General features: G+C 42.5%; 1 protein-coding gene across 1 annotated transcript; it reads left to right on the top strand.

Moving 5' to 3' along the window:
• The first annotated feature begins 7951 nt into the window (after nt 1–7951).
• Nucleotides 7952–17208, top strand: EMC7 (ER membrane protein complex subunit 7). Its single transcript, XM_035110826.2, has 5 exons — nt 7952–8305; nt 10959–11078; nt 12668–12806; nt 14373–14453; nt 16662–17208. Exons 1-5 carry the CDS (start codon nt 8055–8057, stop codon nt 16812–16814), a joined length of 744 nt encoding a protein of 247 aa, XP_034966717.2. The 5' UTR covers nt 7952–8054; the 3' UTR covers nt 16815–17208.
• The last annotated feature ends 2237 nt before the right edge of the window (nt 17209–19445 follow it).

The raw sequence follows: 19445 nt of genomic DNA, 5'->3' as shown, positions 1-19445 counted from the left end.
TGTTACTAGTAAATATGTTTGTCTAAATAAAATTCTATCGATTGCCAGCTGTGCACAAAACAAACTGAAATGTATTTTTGCAGCATACCAATCAAGTTGATCACCAGATTTAATTTTTATCTTCAATGTGCTTTGGGATTATACACCAGCTGCTTCTATACACAACGGTAGACTGTTAGAAAGAGGCCTCTTTTCGTGTATTGTGCCATGAGAACATTTATGGTCAAAAGCAAGGAAGCAATATTTCTCTATATAAGCGTACTGTGAAGACACTTGCCTCATTTATACCAAGCTTCAGTAAATCAAGGGGGAGGGGGAGGAAAACCAAGAAGGTCCTTGTCTTGGTTTACAAACCCTTATAGTTGTGAGGAGATGGTCTTATGTCCTTAGGGTCAGATGCATTAAGAATGTCAGTAGTGTACTGAAATAACAGGAAATAGAGGTTTCTTTAAATCGTATGTTCTCTCCTATGTTACAAAATACTTGCCTAGATTCTGGTTTTAAGGGGTTTCTGATTAGATTTAAAAGTCCAAGGTAATACCAGAGTAGATTACACAGAAACACTAGAGAGGCAGGTGGAGAATTGGATGAGAGGGATGGATCAGGGATGGAGCTGAGTGTCATCAATTTATAGATGATACTGAAAGTCATGGAAAAGTGGTACGCTTGCCGAAGGACAAAGTATGGTGAGAAAGAATAGTAGGGAGCCAAGCCTGAGGAATCCCAACAACAAGAGGGAAAGCAGTGTACGGAGACACTGTAAATGTGATTAGACAGGAAGAGAGCCAACGGGGGACAGCAGCAAGGATCCCCAGGGCATAATAGGAATCTAACAGGAAGGAACTATTAGCTATCAAACATGGCAGAAAGGTCAAGGAAATAAGTACAGAGAAGAGGCTCATAGATCTGGCAGTGAGGAGGTCATCCGTGATTTTCATGAGGGTAGTTCAGTGGAGAGAGGTGAGAGCCAGATTGGAGATGGTCAAAAGTAGAATTGGAGGAAAGATTGTTGTTATATAGGAGTAAGCAGCACAGTCCAGAAGTTTAGAGATAAAGGGGGAAAGAGTAGTACTTGGAGAAGGGACAATGAGTCTAGAAATGTGTTCTTTTTTGAGAACAGGGGAAATGGTGTGTTTGGATACTCAAAGGAAGGAGCTGGTGCATAAGGGGAGATAACTTGAAGCAGGGCCGTCTTAAGCAAGTTGGGCACCGTGGTGCGCGGATCGCTCCGGTGCCCCCGGCCCGTTTCTTCCAGCGGCTGGTGGGCGGGCGCAGTGTGGTTTCCACGCGGCTTTGCCGTGCAGCACCCCCGTGCCGATCCGGCGCCCCCAGCCTACCCCTAGAGTTGACTTGAAGTTGGAAAGGGGCATGTGAAGGGGCAGAATGAAGGTCAGAGTAGATTGGTTCTACCTTAGCATTGGAGGAGGAGGCCAAATCTTGACCAAAGAGAGGAAGTGGAGAGTAGGCTTCAGCAGGCATCAAAGGTAGAGAAGAGCGGCTTGGGATACCTAGAGTTGGTGTGGAAGAGATGGATGAAGTAGTGCTGTTTAGCCAGGAGCAGCTTGGAGGATAAATATGTTTCCTGGCCAGGTTACTTGCTTTCTCCTGAAAATCATTCGAAACACAAGTAACAGAGGTGAGTTTTTCTTTTGTGTTTTAAAAGTAATGTTTCAAAAATACCTATGCTATTGAAAATGTACAATAAAATGAATGTACAATGAAAATATACAATAACTAGATGTAAACACCTTTGAATAGGGTGGAGACATCTCCACCCCATCAACACCCCTTGGTTTGCACACAAACAGGAATTGAAGCTGTGCTGATGTGAACAGCTAGAGGGGAAAGAGCTGTGAAACGCACCTGGAGAAAAACAACTTCACTGCGCTCTTAAGGCAGTAATGTGAACACACCCTTTGTGGGAAGAAGTCCACATAATGAAGGGTAGGCATTCTCTTTTTCACTCTACCAGTTCTTACTGTGCACAGATATTATACTTAGATGATCATGATGATATGTGGCTTTTAATAGAAGGACAATCCTTATGAGATTCAGGATTCAGGCCATTAGGGGTCAGTGCCCAATTTCCAATGGTTACAGTTAAAGAGCAGTAGGCTACAATTATACTGTTAGATTAGTTTAAGCAGACCAGAGCAAATCCTTATTTTGAAATTAATAGGTCAGTACTTACTGATAAGTTTGATTTATAAGAAAACTTATGGTCAGCATGACATTGTTAGAAATAACACCTGCTTAGCTTTGACTGATTCCAGAAACTTGGGGACAGAGAGATTAAATAGGGCCAAAACGGAATATACTTGCTGAGCCAAAACCAATTCTTTTATAGCTGCCTGGAACATTATGCTGGGAGACTACAACGCAATAAATGCTAGCAATAAAAATGCTAAATGGTTTCTATTGTAGCTGTTAGAATAGCTTGAAACCTCCCACACTACCAGGTTCCACACTATTGCCTAAATGATATATTTAGTACTTTTAAATGCTAGAAATGGCAATGGAGCTACATTTATTATATCAGACAAAGTGCTTGAAATGGAATCATTAGAAGAAGAAAAACTGCTTGTAGGGTCAGAGAGAGAAAACAATAGTTTCCTTTTGCATCCATTTCCCCAACATTTATGCTTACTATGCAAATATAATAATTATTTTGAGAATTCACCACTTTTACATGTCAGCAGATCAGGTTCAAATCTTCACATGGGTTCTCTCATTAGAACACTAAAGCACCAAGGCCGTATTAAGGGAAGGACTGGCTTAAGAGTCAGCATGGTTGAATATCTGCCAACAGATCTGCAGCCCACGAAGACGAGCTCTCTGGATATACTTTTTGCCATTGCATCCTGCTTTCTTGTTCATCTCTTCATATGACTCAGACAACAGCAATGATTAAAAGAAAGAACAATAAATTGCCTGCTTGCTCATTGGCTCTCTGTCTTGTAAGCAAACATATGGGAGCAATGATGAGAGTGTGCAGCAGCTGATGATATATTTGTAACTGCCCTGTGAGGTAGACTGAGTTAATACTCAGCAGTTTAAGCAGCAGTTCTTGACAATAGATTGTAGTGTGTGGTGTGTGTGCAGGAGCAGAAGGGCAATCCGTACAGCATACCAGATCCAGTATATCCTCTGGTTTTGTTTTTTTTTACACTTTTGTGTAACAGCTTTTCAAAATGCACTCCCACCACATATGAAAGTATGTGCCAGTCCTTTCACACACCCTCCAACGTTTAGTACTTTTAGTTTTATATATAAAGCTTACTTTCTGTGGAGTTAGAAGCGGTTGGCACAGAAATTCTAAAGAGTTACCGTATTTTCCGTTCCATAAGACGCACTTTTTTCCTCCTAAAAAGTAAGAGGAGATTTCTGTGCGTCTTATGGAGCAAATGTGTAGTTCCTGGAGCAGAATTGCCCAGGGGCTAAAGGCAGATCATGCTTTTATTTTTTTAAAAGAAAGAGCTAAAGGCTAACAAGAGGGAATGAGCATGTTGAAGGGAACCCACTCAGCAGCTGATTGCAAGAGATCGGGGAGCATAGCTGCCAAGTTATCCCTTTTTTACAGGGATTTTCCCTTATGCTGAATAGGCTTCCTCGCGAGAAAAGCGAAAACTTGGCAGCTATGTCGGGGAGGGAGATAAGAGAGCTAGCTCCCTTCCCGGCCCCTTGCCTAGGCCTCAATTGTTGTCTGCAGAGGGAGACATGTGACTGATTAGATTATCTGTCTGGAAACTGTAGAAATGTGTCCCTTTCTTCCTTTCCTAGAGAAACTGCAGAACTGTGAGTTGAACCCCATAAAAACAGGATTTTTCCCCTTTGCAAGGAAACTCAGCAACTTTTAGCTGATCCTAAAAAATGGAGTTTTCCCCCTTTGCAAAAAAGATGCACAACTCTGAGCTGCCCCCCCAAAAAAACTGGACTTTTCCCGTTTGCAAAAAAAGCTGCACAACTTTGAGCTGATTCTTTAAAAAATGGAGCTTTCCCCCTTTGCAAAAGAAACTTCCTCAAATATTTAATATGGGGGGGGCAAAGGCACCTAGGCCTCTAGGAGTTGGCTGCTATGCCTAGGACAATTCAAGAAAACAAAAAAAAAATTCTTGTTTTCCTCGTCTAAAAACTAGGTGCGTCCTATGGAGCGAAAAATACGGTATGTCTAATTTTAGTGAAGATTGACCTGAATGGCATCTGTAACCTGATTTTAGACCAATGGGGAAACCAGTTACAGGTACAGTATCTGTCAATGCTTCTCCCATATAGATTTAAGATCCTCCATGGTTCCTGTGGATCCCTCTATTAATATGCAATACTTTTTGACACCAGTCCTTTGGTGCATTTTCTATTAATAACTCAAAACATGTAGAAGGTTATACTTCCCAACTTCAAACTATTTGTAAATTGATAACATGTAGTAATTGATATATGGTATGTCAAGAACAATGTCTAACAGGGATATAGGAGACACAAAAGGGGGCTTCGCCAGTAATAGCAAACAAGCAAAGTCTGTTGCTTGTTCCATTCAGAGACCACTAGAGGTGGTCATAGAGCCTTTGGCAAACTCAGAAAATGTAAGAGAGATTCTCAAGGCCTCTTATTTGCAATTTTGCAGGTGCAGTTCTCATAGCTGCCAAGTTATCCCTTTTTTTAAGGGAAATTCCATTATGCTGAATAGGCTTCCTCGCGAGAAAAGGGAAAACTTGGCAGCTATGGCAGTTCTGCAATAAAATAGGGTGTGTTTTAATATATGCAATTATTTTACTAGATATTGTGCAAGGCCCCCTTTTGGTTAACCATAGGTAGTTTTGTATACCTACATGACATAGCCGCCAGGAAAGACAAAAACACTCCATTTCAAACATTTCAAGTCAGGACAAGGGGACAAAAGTGAAGGCAGGCTGCACAACAACAGTGGCCATGGCATGGGAGTGAGAAGGGAGAGACATTGAAAGGGAGGAAGTGATGGTTCAAAGCAACAACAGAGGTTTGAGAAAGGTACTATGGAATATTTGACAACTCCACACCCTTTATTCGATCTCACATGATGCAGCTGAGGAATGGAGGAAGGAGATGTTTGAGTACAGTGAGGAAAGACTGACAGTGATAGGAAGGAAAGTGGCTATTTTAAACAACAGCAGAAGTTTAAGTGAAGGCGGAGTAACACTGAAAGGAAAATGGCAGTTTCAAACAAAAGCAGGCGTTTGAGTAAAGCTGGGATAAAAAGAAACACAGGGAAAGTGATTTTACACAATGGCAGAGGTTTGAGTAGAGCAAGCAGGGAGTGAAGTGGGGAGTGGCAGTTTAGAACAAGGTGTGACATAGGCGTACCCACTGCGGGGCAGGGGGGCAGCTGCCCCCCAGAAGCCAGCCCGGACCTCTCCACTGCGCACGGGAGAGCCCGGTGAGTGACGACGAGCGGCTCTCTCTCCGAGGCAGAGCAGTAGCGCAACTTGCAGCCAGCCAGCCGGCGCACCAAGAAGAAGCAGCAGCAGGAGGAAGAGCCTCGGAAGGCGCTCCTGGAGCGGCTTCAAGCAAAGATGGCGCCAGGGCCCGCCGAGTGGTGAAGGTAGGGGCGGTGGGCAGCGCTGCAGATCCCTGACCTTCTCGGTCCCGCACAGCTGCTCTGTCATGGCCTCCGGCGATCTGCTGTTTAGGAAGGGCTGAGAGGCAGGCCAGGCGGGCTTGTGAAGGTGGGATGTTGGAGGAGAGGGAGGGACACTTGCCCTAGTCTTGCCAGCGCTTTATTGTAAGGGGGCGCTTTGATCCAGCGACGGTTCCCGTCTTAGGATCGGGTTGCCTCTTTTCTGCCGGGGAAGGTTTCATGGACCCTCCACAGCTGGCCAGATGATGGGCGAAGCGTTTCTCGTTGCAGCACCGCTATGCTGAGCCAAGGCTGTACCTCTCGAATGCCTGCCTGCCTCGCAGTTGCCCAGAGCACGGAAGCCCTCAGCGGGGTGGGGATGGCGGTGATATGCGTACTTGAACATATAGAAATGCTTGGGTAATAACATGTGCTTTTGTGGGTGTGATGCGGCCGCTGCTTTGCAGCACCTAGGTGAGACCGGAGTCAGTTTCACCTGGGCTCCGTAGCCCCACCCACGTTCCCACTTTGTGGCCCCTCCCCTCCCATGCCTTGCCCCCCCTTACTCCCCCTAGTTTTGATCCTGGGTACGCCTCTGAGGTGTGAGGAGAGCTGGAAAGACTGTTGTGTCAACTTTTTGGTGTTAGCTCCTGTATTGTAGCTACCCATCACTCAAATTCTCTGTGTTAAAATTGGTTTGTTTTATTAAAAAAACTACCCCTCAGTGTTCCTTCCTGTCATCTTCTCCATCTGGCCACCCTAGGTAGAAATGTGACCTACTCATAGAAGAATCCAGGATTTTAGAGTATGTAATGCCATGTAGAAACAGAGGCATGAGTCTGAGGGAGGATCCCAAGGGCCACAGAAATTGATAGTATATTGCTTTAAGAAAATGCTGCATCACTTTAAGAAAAAGCTATGAAATTGTTCAGGGCCGTCTCAAGCAGGTTGGGCGCCCTGGCGCCGAGGCGCGGAGATCGCTCCGGCGCCCCCGCCCTCGCAGCGCACAGCATGGCTTCTGCGCGGCTTTGCCGCCCCCCCTTGCCGGCCCTGGCGCCCCGCGCCACCGGGACTACACCTAGAGCCGGGCCTGAAATTGTTAAGAATGCTAAAGCTTTGAACCTGCTGAGAATGCAAAAGCCTTTTCCCATGGGAAAAGAAGAAGCTAACATTTTTATCGCAGAACATACGCAGGTTTACAAAGCACAATAGCTCCACGTAACAATGTTTCTGTGTGGACAGCAAAACAACCGATGCTTATACTTATTGTGCGAGCGTACTAAACTGAAATGTATCCAACAATTAGGATGAGGTAATGTGAAATACTTCTATGCATATGATTGGAAAGGGCTTTGTGTAGAAACTTATAAATAACCTCCCTAGACCGCTAGCTGGGGGTGTAATTGCAGTTCTTGGGGAAGGATCTGACTGTAACCTATTGCTTCCTAAGTAATAAAATATTGGCTGGACTCTATCTCCTCCCGGTTCCTCAGTCTTATTGACAACAGAGGGTGGTGTTTTTTTAAAGGGTTTGACCCCTTTCTACAAGTCCACCAATCTAGTTCAGATTTTATGTGAATGTATATTGGGGGCGGGGCAGTAGAAATGCTACACTGCTGCAGAATATGAACCGCGTGAAAAGCATTGGTGGGGCTGTGGTTGGTTTAGATTTTTAGCTAACTCCCCACCACCACCATTAAAAACACCCCTCACGTTACAGGTAACAGCAAAGATTAACAACTTTGTCCACTCATACCCCCTCGCAGCCCATATTCAGCCTTAAGTAGAAGTCATACCTTACACTTAGTTTGCACTGAGTAAAAGTAATTAAACCAGACCTAAATTACGAAAAGCGGGCGCTCATCTCGATGCTGTAACTTATTGCTCTTTTTATTTTAGAAAACAGCTGAAGGCAGCCCTGTTTAGTGAAGTTTTTAATGTTTGATGTTTTACTGTGTTTTTAATATTCTGTTGGGAGCCGCCTAGAGTGGCTGGGGAAACCCAGCCAGATGGGAGGGTATAAATAATAAAATTATATTATTATTATTATTATTATTATTATTATTATTATTATTATTATTAAAATGCTGTATCGGGATGTTTTAGCGTTTGACGAGTGGCTGCGAAAACCCAGATGATGATGATTATGATGATAGAAATAGAAATAGAAGTAATAATAGAAATAATGCTGCCCAATCATAACTGCCCTGAAAACCAGCAATGCTCTCTATGGGCAGCTCCCTGCTTTTCGCCCAGAGGCTCCTTTAAGAAACGTCCTCAGAAAAAACCCGGAAGTTGAGCTCTCGCTTCCTCGGTTCGTCACGTGGGTCACGACGCGTTCCCTCCACTTGGCGCATGCGCCGCTGGGGACGACCAGAGCGGCCCTTCCTTTCTCCCGGTCGGCTCTGTTGCCGCCTCCGCCTCCGCATCCTCCTCCTTCCCGGCAGCTCCGGCGGTTGCTGTAATGGCGGCCCCGCCCGGCGGCCTCCCGGAGACTACGATGTTGTTGCGGCGGCTGCTACTGGCAGCCTTTCTCTTCGCCGCCGGCTCGTGGGCTTCGGAGGTGGCCGGGGGCGCCGCTAGCGGGGAGGCTGTGGGCGCCAGCGAGCGGTTTAAGATCGAGGGCCGGGCGGTGGTGCCGGGGGTGAAGCCCCAGGACTGGATCTCGGGGGCCCGGGTGCTGGTGGACGGGGAGGAGCACGTCGGCTTCCTCAAGTGAGTAGCAGCCGGGGCGAAAGGCTTCCAGGAGCGGAAGGCTTTGCGGCGAGAGGGAACGGATTTGTTTGCCTTTTCTTATTCAAACCCCAACCCTCGGTCTCTCTCTCGTTTGGTCCCCACAACAACCTTGCGAGGTAGGCTAGCCTGACAGAAGGTGAGGGGCCCCCGAGGTAGTTTAGGGGATATTCCAACTCGGGCCTCCCCATTCCTAACCACTGCATCATAGTACGAAGTTGCATCACCACCGACGTGTGCCTACGGAGGCAGACCAATTTACTTGAAGAGACGGCTGTCTTCTTCTTTTGATTTCCCCCACACGTTTAAAATCTTAGTTCAGAAAAGAGTCACCTTTCTTGAGCGCGGGGCAGTCAGTCTTAGGGCATGCTTGTTGCCACTTATATGAATGCAACAAATGTTGCTAAATTTCAAAGGGCAAAGAACTTTCCTCCAGGGAAACTGTTCCGAGCATTTAAGGATACTGCTCTTTTTTCCTGAACTAAAAAAAAAGCACCGTTAACCAATCACCAAGCACCCCCTCTTTATTTCTGTAGTTTCTGTTTTCCAGCTTCTTTGTTTCTGCTGTGCACAGAGACACCTGCACTCTGTAATGTGCAAGCATGAATCCTGTCTGTTGCTTTCAGTAGAATGTGCATCCCCTTTATTAAACTTAGTTAGCATGTGCAGTAGTGTGCACATCTAATTGCTGGATAACATAACTATATTTTTGCTGAGATATCAGGGTCACTGTTTTTTTTTGGGGGGGGAGGGGTGAGTCCTTTCTAGAATGTAGTTCCACAGGTATCCCTACTACCTAATAGGTGGTGCCTATTTCAGTAATGGCCAGCCTTGCACAACTCCTTTTCCAGGTACCTTGTGGTGTTGTGACCTCATGCAAGGAGGTGTCCTGGAGCACAGAAACATATGTGCATACTTTGAGTGTTGTCAGTTCCAGCTCCTCTTTGGAGACTCGAGTGCTCTGCATCACATATGTTTAGACTGAACATCATCCAGTAATTTTTTAAAAAATGACAGACAATATGTGCAGTCAAGAGAAAGCAGTGGCGATCCTTTCTATAGCAAATATTATGTTCCTGCTCTTTATGTATAGGCAGGATATTAGAGCCTTTTTGAAAACTAAGACTATGATGTGGTAGGGCACAGTTGGAAAAGATTACTAAGTAAATTTCCATTAAATAAAAACTGATGTTTTTAATTCAGTGTTGTGTGCAGTAAGTAGAGAAGACTCTTGCATTGTAAGCAGTGCCCTGTGAGAGATGAAGCTGAAAGAACCTTGTCTCACTCTCACTTTATTTCATTTGGGGGAATGATATCTCCTCCAAACAAAAATCATGAAATTTCTGATAGCTGAAATTGCAACGGCCAGTATCTCTTTGAATGAGAAAAGAACATGTTATGATTTTTATAAAGATGGTTCAGAGTAGCATTTGAGCAGTAATGCAACTTTTCTGGGGGGGGGGGGGAAATGAAGCTATACAGCTTTTGGTGAATGCTGAAGATGCGCCTCTTTAACCTGGCTTTTGGAACTGGAGATGTTTGTTTTTACTGCCCACCCTATTCCTGTGATTGTAATTTGTTTTAACTGTTTTTATTTTTGAATTTTAAATTGTTGTAACCCACCCTGGAACCTATTGGTGAATGCAGGTCATAATTTGATGACGATTATAGTAGTATGACACCAGTTAATTGTTACACTGGGGTTGGAAAGGACTGTCTGAATAGTTCTATTGCTTTTTCAGCACTGGCCTTTCCATTCTGCCTGCCCACTGGTGGGATTTCCACATGAAGGAACCAACAGAAAGTCCTGAATCAACATTTCTGACTCGGCCCTGTGTCCTAAGTCAGCCACTACACAAAGGCATTGGGCCTGATCTGGGGCAGATTGTCCTACTTGCCACCTTGAGCAACAAGGCTGTGGATACAGTGGTGGGCCTATCACTGCAGAACTCTGATTTGTGTGTGTTAGGCGTGTGCCCTTATGAAAAGGAAATTTTCAAGTGCTTCATTTTTCTGCTGGAAATTTTCTACCCCACATCACTGCATTTGAGAAGTGGAGTTGGCTATCTGTGTTCATTCTGCAGAGTTAAGAACATACAAAAAGCCCACTGGACCAGGCCAGTGGGCCATGTAAGTTCATCCTGTTCTCACAATGGCCAACCAGATGACTATGGGAAGCCCACAAGCAGGACCAAGCAAACTGTTAATACTGAGAGCAAGATTTTTCTTGGATCCTTCTCAAGAGTTTTCTGGTTGAGAAACTGCATTCAACAAAACTTTCTTTTCCATACATATATACAAGTAAGATAATTTGAAAAACCCATTCTGTACTTATGAGGATTGCCTTAGAACACTCAGTGTATCATGGCTGAGCCAAGATTTTCAATGGAAACGTCCAGCTCCCACTCTTAAGTAGTATGCAGCACCAGCTTACTGGCATTGTAAGTTAGTGAAATAGAGCATTGTGTTGTGAATTAATAGGTAGGGTGTGTAATCCCCCTCTTGATAAGATGATAGCTCTTTGGTCTAATAAAGCTTTTTGAGTTCTGACATGTAAAACATCGATAGCACATTTTAAATTATTGTAACTGTTCTGTAATGCAGTTAAATATGTGATAATTTTTATTTTTTTCAGGACAGATGGAAGCTTTGTGGTTCATGATGTTCCTTCTGGATCATATGTAGTTGAAGTTATATCCCCAGCTTATAAATTTGAACCAGTGCGAGTGGACATCACTTCAAAAGGGAAAATGAGGTGAGCAGCTATAGCTTATATATATTTCTGAACCAAGCTGATTTGCTATGGAAAACAGGGCTGCTGGGTCTGTTGGTAAGGCCTTGAACATTTTTTATGTTCTCTCAAATAAATAAATAGGCCTTAAAACTGTGAATCCTCCACAGTTGCCTTCACTATAGTTTGTTTACTGCTAGCAAACCACAATCTGAAGCCTTGGTTTGGTGGTGGTTTATGAACCTTGTTTTGTTTTAACTTTGGCTTGCTGTTATGTACAAACCCAACATCCTTCCATAACCATGGTTGTTTGAACATCACAGATATTCACCAAGCTACCGTATAAAGGCATGGGACTAGAAAGAAATCAAGCTTTAGGGAAACAAGCCATGCTTTGTTTGATCATCTGGGGAACAAATTTGTGGTTAATATGATTTGTTAAGCAGACTATGGCTTAGTGTTGGTTGTGAACCAAGCTCCAAAATAATGTATCTGAAAGCACAACTTCTGCCAGGTGTGGTGTGATGTATCATGAAAAAATTACTTCAAAAATACATATACTATATCTGAAGGGGTTGGATCCAGGCTTGCACTTTTGTTCATGAAAAGGACCAAGATCCATTGGTGGCTTCTGCTGGAATAAGGAGGTGGTCATTTTAATAGTTTTCACTTTCTCCCTGCAGGCCCCAGCACCCCTTTCCACATTTCCAGATGGCCCCCTCCCCCCCAAAAAAACCCCCTCCAGAGCACCTTCTCAACAGCACTGTAGGAGGAAGGGGAAACTGGCTAAAATAACCTCTTACCTTTAACAGAGCTTTCTACCCACAAGTTAAAGCCATGTGGTTAAGCTAAGCTTAACTCAGTTTCTGTTTGGTGCTAATAGTTTACAGCAGGCATCCCCAAACTGCGGCCCTCCAGATATTTTGGCCTACAGCTCCCATGATCCCTAGCTAACAGGACCAGTGGTTGGGGAAGATGGGAATTGTAGTCCAAAACATCTGGAGGGCCGAAGTTTGGGGATGCCTGGTTTACAGAATGTTTTTCAACTATGTTTTCCTCACTGAGAATATCTGCGCAGTGATTACTGTGGCTTACAAAGTTCTTTTGAGTCTATAGTCTTTGACATTTAGTGCTAGTTGTTTACATATGATCACTGTTGATTTGTTACAATTGGGAGATCTGTCAAACTTAATTTGTCTGATACTGGATTTTGCAAAATCGGTGATAATAGAGTGTGGGTGTGTGGGTGTGTAAAAATATATTTTAAAAATGGGCTGCTATTGTTTTTCAGTAGCACCTGTTCTAATTGCTGTCTCCAAGAAGGACATGCAGAGTAAACCATTTTCAGGCCTCTCTTGGGAAAATAAAGTTTCACCAAGTAAACAAATTTGTTGGGATATAGATGCACATCTAATGCAGAATCTCTTATATGAGCAGGTGACCAAGCCAGCAATCCTACAAACAGTTAGGGTACTTTCTTACAGTCAAATTTTAAGCTGCTTAACTATTCACAGGATTGTCACTTCAGTTTAAATGCAGTGATAGAGAAATATCTAACCAGGATAATTTGTTGGGCTTTAATGGAGAAAGATACTTTTAAATGTCTTCTTCAGGGCAAGATTTGTGAATTACATCAAAACATCAGAAGTTGTCCGATTGCCATACCCGCTTCAGATGAAATCTTCTGGACCACCTTCTTATTTCATAAAGAGAGAGTCTTGGGGATGGACAGACTTCTTAATGAACCCCATGGTATGTATGGAAGCAGGTGCATATGAACTGCCTGTTTGCCACTGATTAGCTATTTATTGCCTATGTTTCAAAACCTATTTAAGGACCCTGTTTGTAAGATTTAAGGGTAAACATTAAATGATTATATGTTAATATGCCACTGTTAGAAGATAATTTATCATTAAACAAGGCTTGTTTTCAAGCAGGCATCTCTTGGATGCAGGAGAGGCATCTCCAGAGGGAGGGATGGTTACATCATCTTAACAGGGATTTCTTGTACAATCAGCTGGGGGGAAATTATGAAGCATTGCAGACCGAAATTGGCATCCTCACTGCCAGTTAATTTGCTATGCATTTGCAAAAACAAAAACAAAAACCCAGCCCTATTGTATATAATGGTTTTGAAATAAACTACAAATGTTTAACTGTGTTTTGTGTAGTAGGAGTCTTAAAAGTGTTGATATCTAGCTTGCCTCAGCTAGAAATTTCAGTTGGAGCTGGGAGGCAGAGTGTGGTAGGCAGAGGAATGTGTTATAGGTTTGTTGTTGTTTTGAGGTTGAATATAAAACTGAATGGCAGTTTGGGACTTGCTGGTTGCTAAAGCAACCACGGGTACCCATTAATCCTGGCTCAATGTGTATGGTAGGACTTGTTAAATGGAATAATTGAACTAACCTAGATACAGATGCTTCAGTTATGCAGCACATTTTAAAAAACAAAACAAAAACACCACACACTGTGATGCTTGGATATAGATCCACTCTCTCCTGTATTTGTATATTGTTGAATAATAAGTTAGTGTGTTTAAGCTGCCGCTTCTCCAATTAGAACTATGCCTATTTTGACTGCTAAAACCCTGCCAGAAGAAATTGGTTTTCTGCTGCAGTAGTAATCCAAGGAATCTACTCCAGGAGAGTAGATCTTGACTGGCTCAAGACTATGGTCATTGAGCCCCAACATGGAGTGTTTTCACCATATTTTTCATTTTTGGTGAGTTTTCTTAATATTGGAATTGCTGTGCAGCCTCAGGTATATGTAGCTGCCTTTGGAGTTGTTGACCCCATCTAGTATGTCACTGAGATGTGCCACTTGTATATCACTATAAACTATGGTTAATATTTTATCCACAATCCTAGGTTTGGGTGTTAATCCGAGCCAGGGAGTCATAGTTTGTTTCCTGGTGGCCATTCACAATATAACTTTTGAGGGATTCTTCTTTTATTTTCTATGGTACAATACGACAATACAGTGGTGCCTCGCTAGACGAAATTAATTCGTTCCACGGGTCTTTTCTTATAGCGAAAAATTTGTCTAGCGAATCCCATAGGAATGCATTGAATTTTTTTTTGCCCATAGGAACGCATTAATTGAATTTAAATGCATTCCTATGGGAAACCGCAATTCGCTAGACGAATTTTTCGTAAAACGCATTTGTCTAGCGAGGCAACCTCCGCTCGAAAAATCCTTTTGTTAAACGGAAATTTCGTTAAGCAGGGCATTCGTTAAGCGAGGCACCACTGTACTAGAATTGCTGCATAATAGAAGAAATACTAACATATTTTTTTTGAAAAAAATCTCCTGTTTAAGGTTATGATGATGATCCTTCCATTGCTGATCTTCGTATTACTTCCTAAGGTTGTCAACACAAGTGATCCTGACATGAGGCGGGTGAGTAAGCTTTGCAAGGGTTAACACTGCAAATATTGTATCTGAAGAAACCAAACCAGTCCAGATAAATATTACAGTCCAGAAAGTGTCTGTGAATGGTTTTTCTGTTACCACTAAGGTAGAATACAGCTGTGGGCCAGAAATACAAGCTTTCTACAATGCTTAATTATTCAAATCTTTATACAAAAAACATCAAATTCTAAGAGATGCTAAATCTAAATTGTGTGCAGTATAAACTTTGTACAATTTATTCAGTGTGTTATTTTCAGTCGGGGATAAGGTAGAAAGTGAAAGAACACAAAGGGAGGGCTTGAAGAGGATGGAAAGAGAGGTAATATGAGGAGACCAGGAAGCTGCAGCCTTAGTGTCATTGGACTGAATGAAACTAGTGTCTGAGAGCTGGTGTGTGTTGGACAGTCTGCTTCATCTCAACAACTTTCCATTCCAGTCCACAAAAGGGACTAAGATCTGTTTGAACCCACCCAGAGGTTCAATAATACAAGATAGCTCTTAGCTGCCCACTCCCCACTCATGCCTTTATTGAGAAGCAACAGAGAGTTGTACTTGGACATCTTTCATCAGTTTTAGGTTGCTTTTCTGGTTTGGTTCTAGGAGCCGTAGCAACAGCCTCAGTTTCTGCCAAACATATTTGGGTGTGAGCCAACAACATCCACTCTTTGTCCTGCTGGCAGAAGCAGCAACTGCCTAAAGATTCCTTGCTGCTGATATTAGGAATGAGCATGAGTCTGTTGGGTTATAGGTGGTGGAAAATGTTAGTCAAGCAGAGCCCATTGGGCAGAAAAATAAGTATGTTTTGGTTTTGGATGGGGAGCATGTGCTGTTTTCTACCCTCATTTTGATTTCTTGGGCTGCACTGATTCCTTAATCTGCCCATTCAGTGCTATAGCCATTGCACCACTAGTTTGTCATGAAAACATAGGCCCTCATTTTGAGTTACAGAAATAATCTACCAGTCTCTTCCTATGTTGAATGAATGCCTCTGAGACTATTTCTGTTAATTTATGTTATCGTCTCCTTTTCTTGCCTATTGCAATTAAAACAAGAATTCACATCCTAGTCACGTTCTTCTGTGACAAATCCATTATGACAGAAAGTTTTAAATATGGTATTTATTAAATTATCCTAATTTATTGTCCTTTCACCATGCGTTATGCCGAATAGCGGAAGGCTAGAACAAAATGGAGATTCAAGGTGTTTACTAAATCTTCTTTATTTAGCAGTATCTACTGCTTGTCTTTGGCTGCTGCTTTTTGGGGTTCAGTTGGTATTGATTTCCTTTCCTTCTGAATGACCACTGTCTTCAGTAGTTCTTTACAGGTTTTACATTATTTTTGAGTTAATAGGTATAACATTCTAGATCATGAGAGAGATGTTTGATGCTTCCATTTTAACTCTAGCAGCACACTTATCTGAGGAAAAAAGTGGAACTTCTGAGAACTTGCAAAAAATTACATTGTAAATGTTTAATAGAAGGTTAAAAGTAGAGGCAGATCAGCTGCTTGATCTGATTCATTTGCTGATGTGAATCAACATGTGAACTGCTCTCTTGGGCAAGAAATTGATTGCCTAATGGAAAAGTGTAGTTGACAGAATCATGGACCGTGTCCTCTGTGGAAGACATTGGCCAGGCTGGAATAGATGTAAAATGTTCAATTTTGAAAGCCTAGGGAAAATTAAATGGCCTATCTCAAATCGGGCCCAGATCTTTTAGCAGACATATTTTTATAGAAGGCAACTGTTGGAAGGAAATAGCTTTGCAAAAAAAAATGCTTGACATACATTGACATGATAGTTCAATTTGTTTTAAACAATTTTTAAGAACTAGTGCTCCAATTTTTTTAGCAGAAGAAACTTTTTATTTGAAATTGGGAGAGATTTCAGCCAAACCGGGCTTTTAAAATTTTAAGATTGCAATCATTTACCCTGTAACACTACTTTAGACATGGTTATCTCTGTTTTTTGCTTTTAGAACTTCCTTTTCATTTATTTATATCTATATACACAGCAGTTTTCTTTTAGTTGTAGTTTAGGCTATGGCTGTATAAAGAGTCTATAGTGGGGGTATATGGGTAGAGAGCAGCTGCAAAATGGTATCACTACTGACAGAACAATTAACCAACTGGGCGTATCTTTATGATATGGAAATGGTTTTACTTAATACATTTTTCTCTTTTTGTATGCATTTAGGAAATGGAGCAATCAATGAATATGTTGAATTCTAACCATGAGCTGCCCGATGTGTCAGAGTTCATGACAAGACTTTTCTCTTCAAAATCTTCTAGCAAGTCCAGTGGTGGTAGCAGTAAAACAGGGAAAAGTGGGGCAGGGAAAAGGAGGTAGTTGTTTGTTTCTCTGGAGCCACAATTTGCACAGCTCTGTTATGTGGTATCATCTGTATGTTCTGTGGAAGAACAAAAAAGCCACTACTGTAACCTAAATCCAATGTGAAATTGGACATGATACAACTGTTGTGTGTGCTGTAGCTTTTTAACCTATTTAAATACCTTGTTCTTTAAACACATGGGGACATTGCTTCACTTCTGTATCTCTGTCAAGACCGATGAAGAGTTAACTCCTTTGTAGAGAATGACATTAAAGAATTTAAATTATGTGAAATATATTGATGATTCTTAAAACATCACTGTAAAGCATCTGATTTCAAGAAACCAAGTGTCTTTAACCCACTGTTCTTAACTTACATAGTCTATAAATGCACAATATTTTTCTTAACCTACATTACTTGTGCTTATTGAAAGAGAACCTCTTTTGATTGATTTGTGTTTATTTGAAGCATTTTTACACTGCTCAGGTGAAAAACAGTCCCATAGCTGCTTACAGAGGTCAGTAAGAAGACAGCTCCTGACTTTGGGCATAGAATCTAAAACATACAGCACTGTAAGGAAAAAGGAGAAGAAAAAAGATAAATCCAGGCAGTACTTCAAAATTACAAAGTACTTAAAATTGGAAGCAGGAATAGAAGCAATTCAAGGAGCTGAGAACTGCTTGTAATGGCAAATATAGTGGCTCTGATTCCCTTCTCTCTTTCCTTTGGTACCAGTTCTTAAATTCCCATGCTAGTTTTTGTGGAGTACTTGTGGTTTTCCTTTTTGTTATGGAAGCATTTTTGAGGGAAAACTGTGTCTCACTGGGAGTGCCCTCACGTTCCTGTACAATCCCTCGCTGCTTAGAAACCACACACTCTCTTGCCCTACCTTCTACCACTATAACATATTAACAAAAGCTTTGTGAATGTAAGTCTACACTGGTTTATCTAAAAATGTTTTGGATAAAAATTATTGACCATTTCTGTGCTTGAGACACTAGTTGTTACCTTGCGCCTTCTTAGCAGAAACAACAGAAAAACCTAATGCTGTAGGAAGTATGTGCAACAATCAACAGACACCAATGTTAATAATGCAAGGCTGATTTTTCCATACAGTAACCAAGAATGCTGGCAGACAAAGGAAACTGATACCCTAATCTCACATGTTTTATAGGGATGCTAAACCTGTGACCCACTAAGATGGTGGTGGACTTAAATTCCTATCAGCTCTGACCTGTGATCATGCTGGCCAGGAATGATAGTGGTAGTAGTACATCCGGAGCTCCACAAGTAGACACATCCGGAGCTCCACAAGTTCCTAATTCATGGGCTAGAGCAGGCTTCCTCAACCTTGGCCCTCCAGATGTTTTTGAGATTACAATTCCCATCATCCCTGACCACTGGTCCTGCTAGCTAGGGATCATGGGAGTTGTAGGCCAAAAACATCTGGAGGGCAGAGGTTGAGGAAGCCTGGGCTAGAGAGTATAAATGGTAGGTGAAGAGCTGAAGGACAGGAAGTTTAGTTTTTGCCCTATGAGAGGAATCATTCCACTCTTGGTTGGAGCCTCTAAAATGCAGTGCATAGCTAGTAGGGTTGGGCACCCAACAGCCTAGATCAGGCATCGCCAAACTTGGCCCTCCAGCTGTTTTGGGACTACAACTCCCATCATCCCCAGCTAACAGGACCAGTGGTCAGGGACGATGGGAATTGTAGTCCCAAAACAGCTGGAGGGCCAGGTTTGACCACCACTGGCCTAGATGTTAAACAGCATGGGAAACAGAATTGACATTTGTTGGACCCCAAAGCCATGGAGCCAAGCAACAATATCCTCCCGGTAGTACTACTTTCTGGTAGCAGTCCTCCAACTCACACCTCCTTGAGTTGCTACTGAAGAACAACTCAATGATGATCTAGAGCCACTGAGAAGTCAAGGAGAACCAACAAAGTTGCACCCCTGCCCTCTGGACTCTCTCCTGACAGAGTCCATCCATTAGGACAACTACGGCTGTTTCTGTGCCGAACCCAAGCATGAAACAAAATTAGAAATGGATAATTTACTTTCTCCCACAGTACCTGCAGTTGGCTAGCCTTGCTCTCAGTCACATTGCCCAGGAAAAGATAATTGGAGATTGGATGGAAGCTTTTTAAAACCTCTTCATGAGGGGTTACACCACCACCTCTTTCAAGGCAGTGGGTATAACTCCTTGGCATTTTGAAGTAAAGTGCCACACATTTTAAAGGACAAGTTCATGAAGGTGAATGATTATTCCTGCAAGGCCCTATGAATACATGGTATGTCCAGAAGTTATGCTATCAATATTTCAGCATAGATGGTTGCTTGGGATGACATGTATGTCTTAGCACTGCAAAGCTTGAGACCTAGGGAAGTGGTGGTATCAGCAAGAGGAATGTGTGGGACCCAAAGTCTTTCCTTCCAAAATTCTAGGCTGATCCCATAGTCTTTTTCTAGAAGAGGAGTATGTTGTGCTGCATCTAGAGCAATTGCCCCCTAAACTTATTATTATTACAGAATGAATTGCTCAGTCCAAAGCTGATAATGAGACTTTAAGTGTTGTTTTGAGATTAATTCTACCCATGACTAAATTGTCTCAATTTGGGATACTTTTAAAGGGTCTGCTGGGGCCAT

This window comes from Zootoca vivipara, chromosome 1, assembly GCF_963506605.1.
Source record: "Zootoca vivipara chromosome 1, rZooViv1.1, whole genome shotgun sequence".
Classification (NCBI taxonomy): Eukaryota; Metazoa; Chordata; class Lepidosauria; order Squamata; family Lacertidae; genus Zootoca; species Zootoca vivipara.
Note: the sequence above shows the minus strand (reverse complement) of the source record. Positions and strands in the feature narration are given on the sequence as shown.

Bases quoted from the DNA above. Each gene is read 5' to 3' on its own strand.
- EMC7 (XM_035110826.2), top strand. From the start codon at position 8,055: ATGGCGGCCCCGCCCGGCGGCCTCCCGGAGACTACGATGTTGTTGCGG. The intron at 8,306-10,958 runs GTGAGTAGCAGC...TATTTTTTTCAG, and splicing joins GAGCACGTCGGCTTCCTCAA to GACAGATGGAAGCTTTGTGG. The intron at 14,454-16,661 runs GTGAGTAAGCTT...GTATGCATTTAG, and splicing joins GTGATCCTGACATGAGGCGG to GAAATGGAGCAATCAATGAA.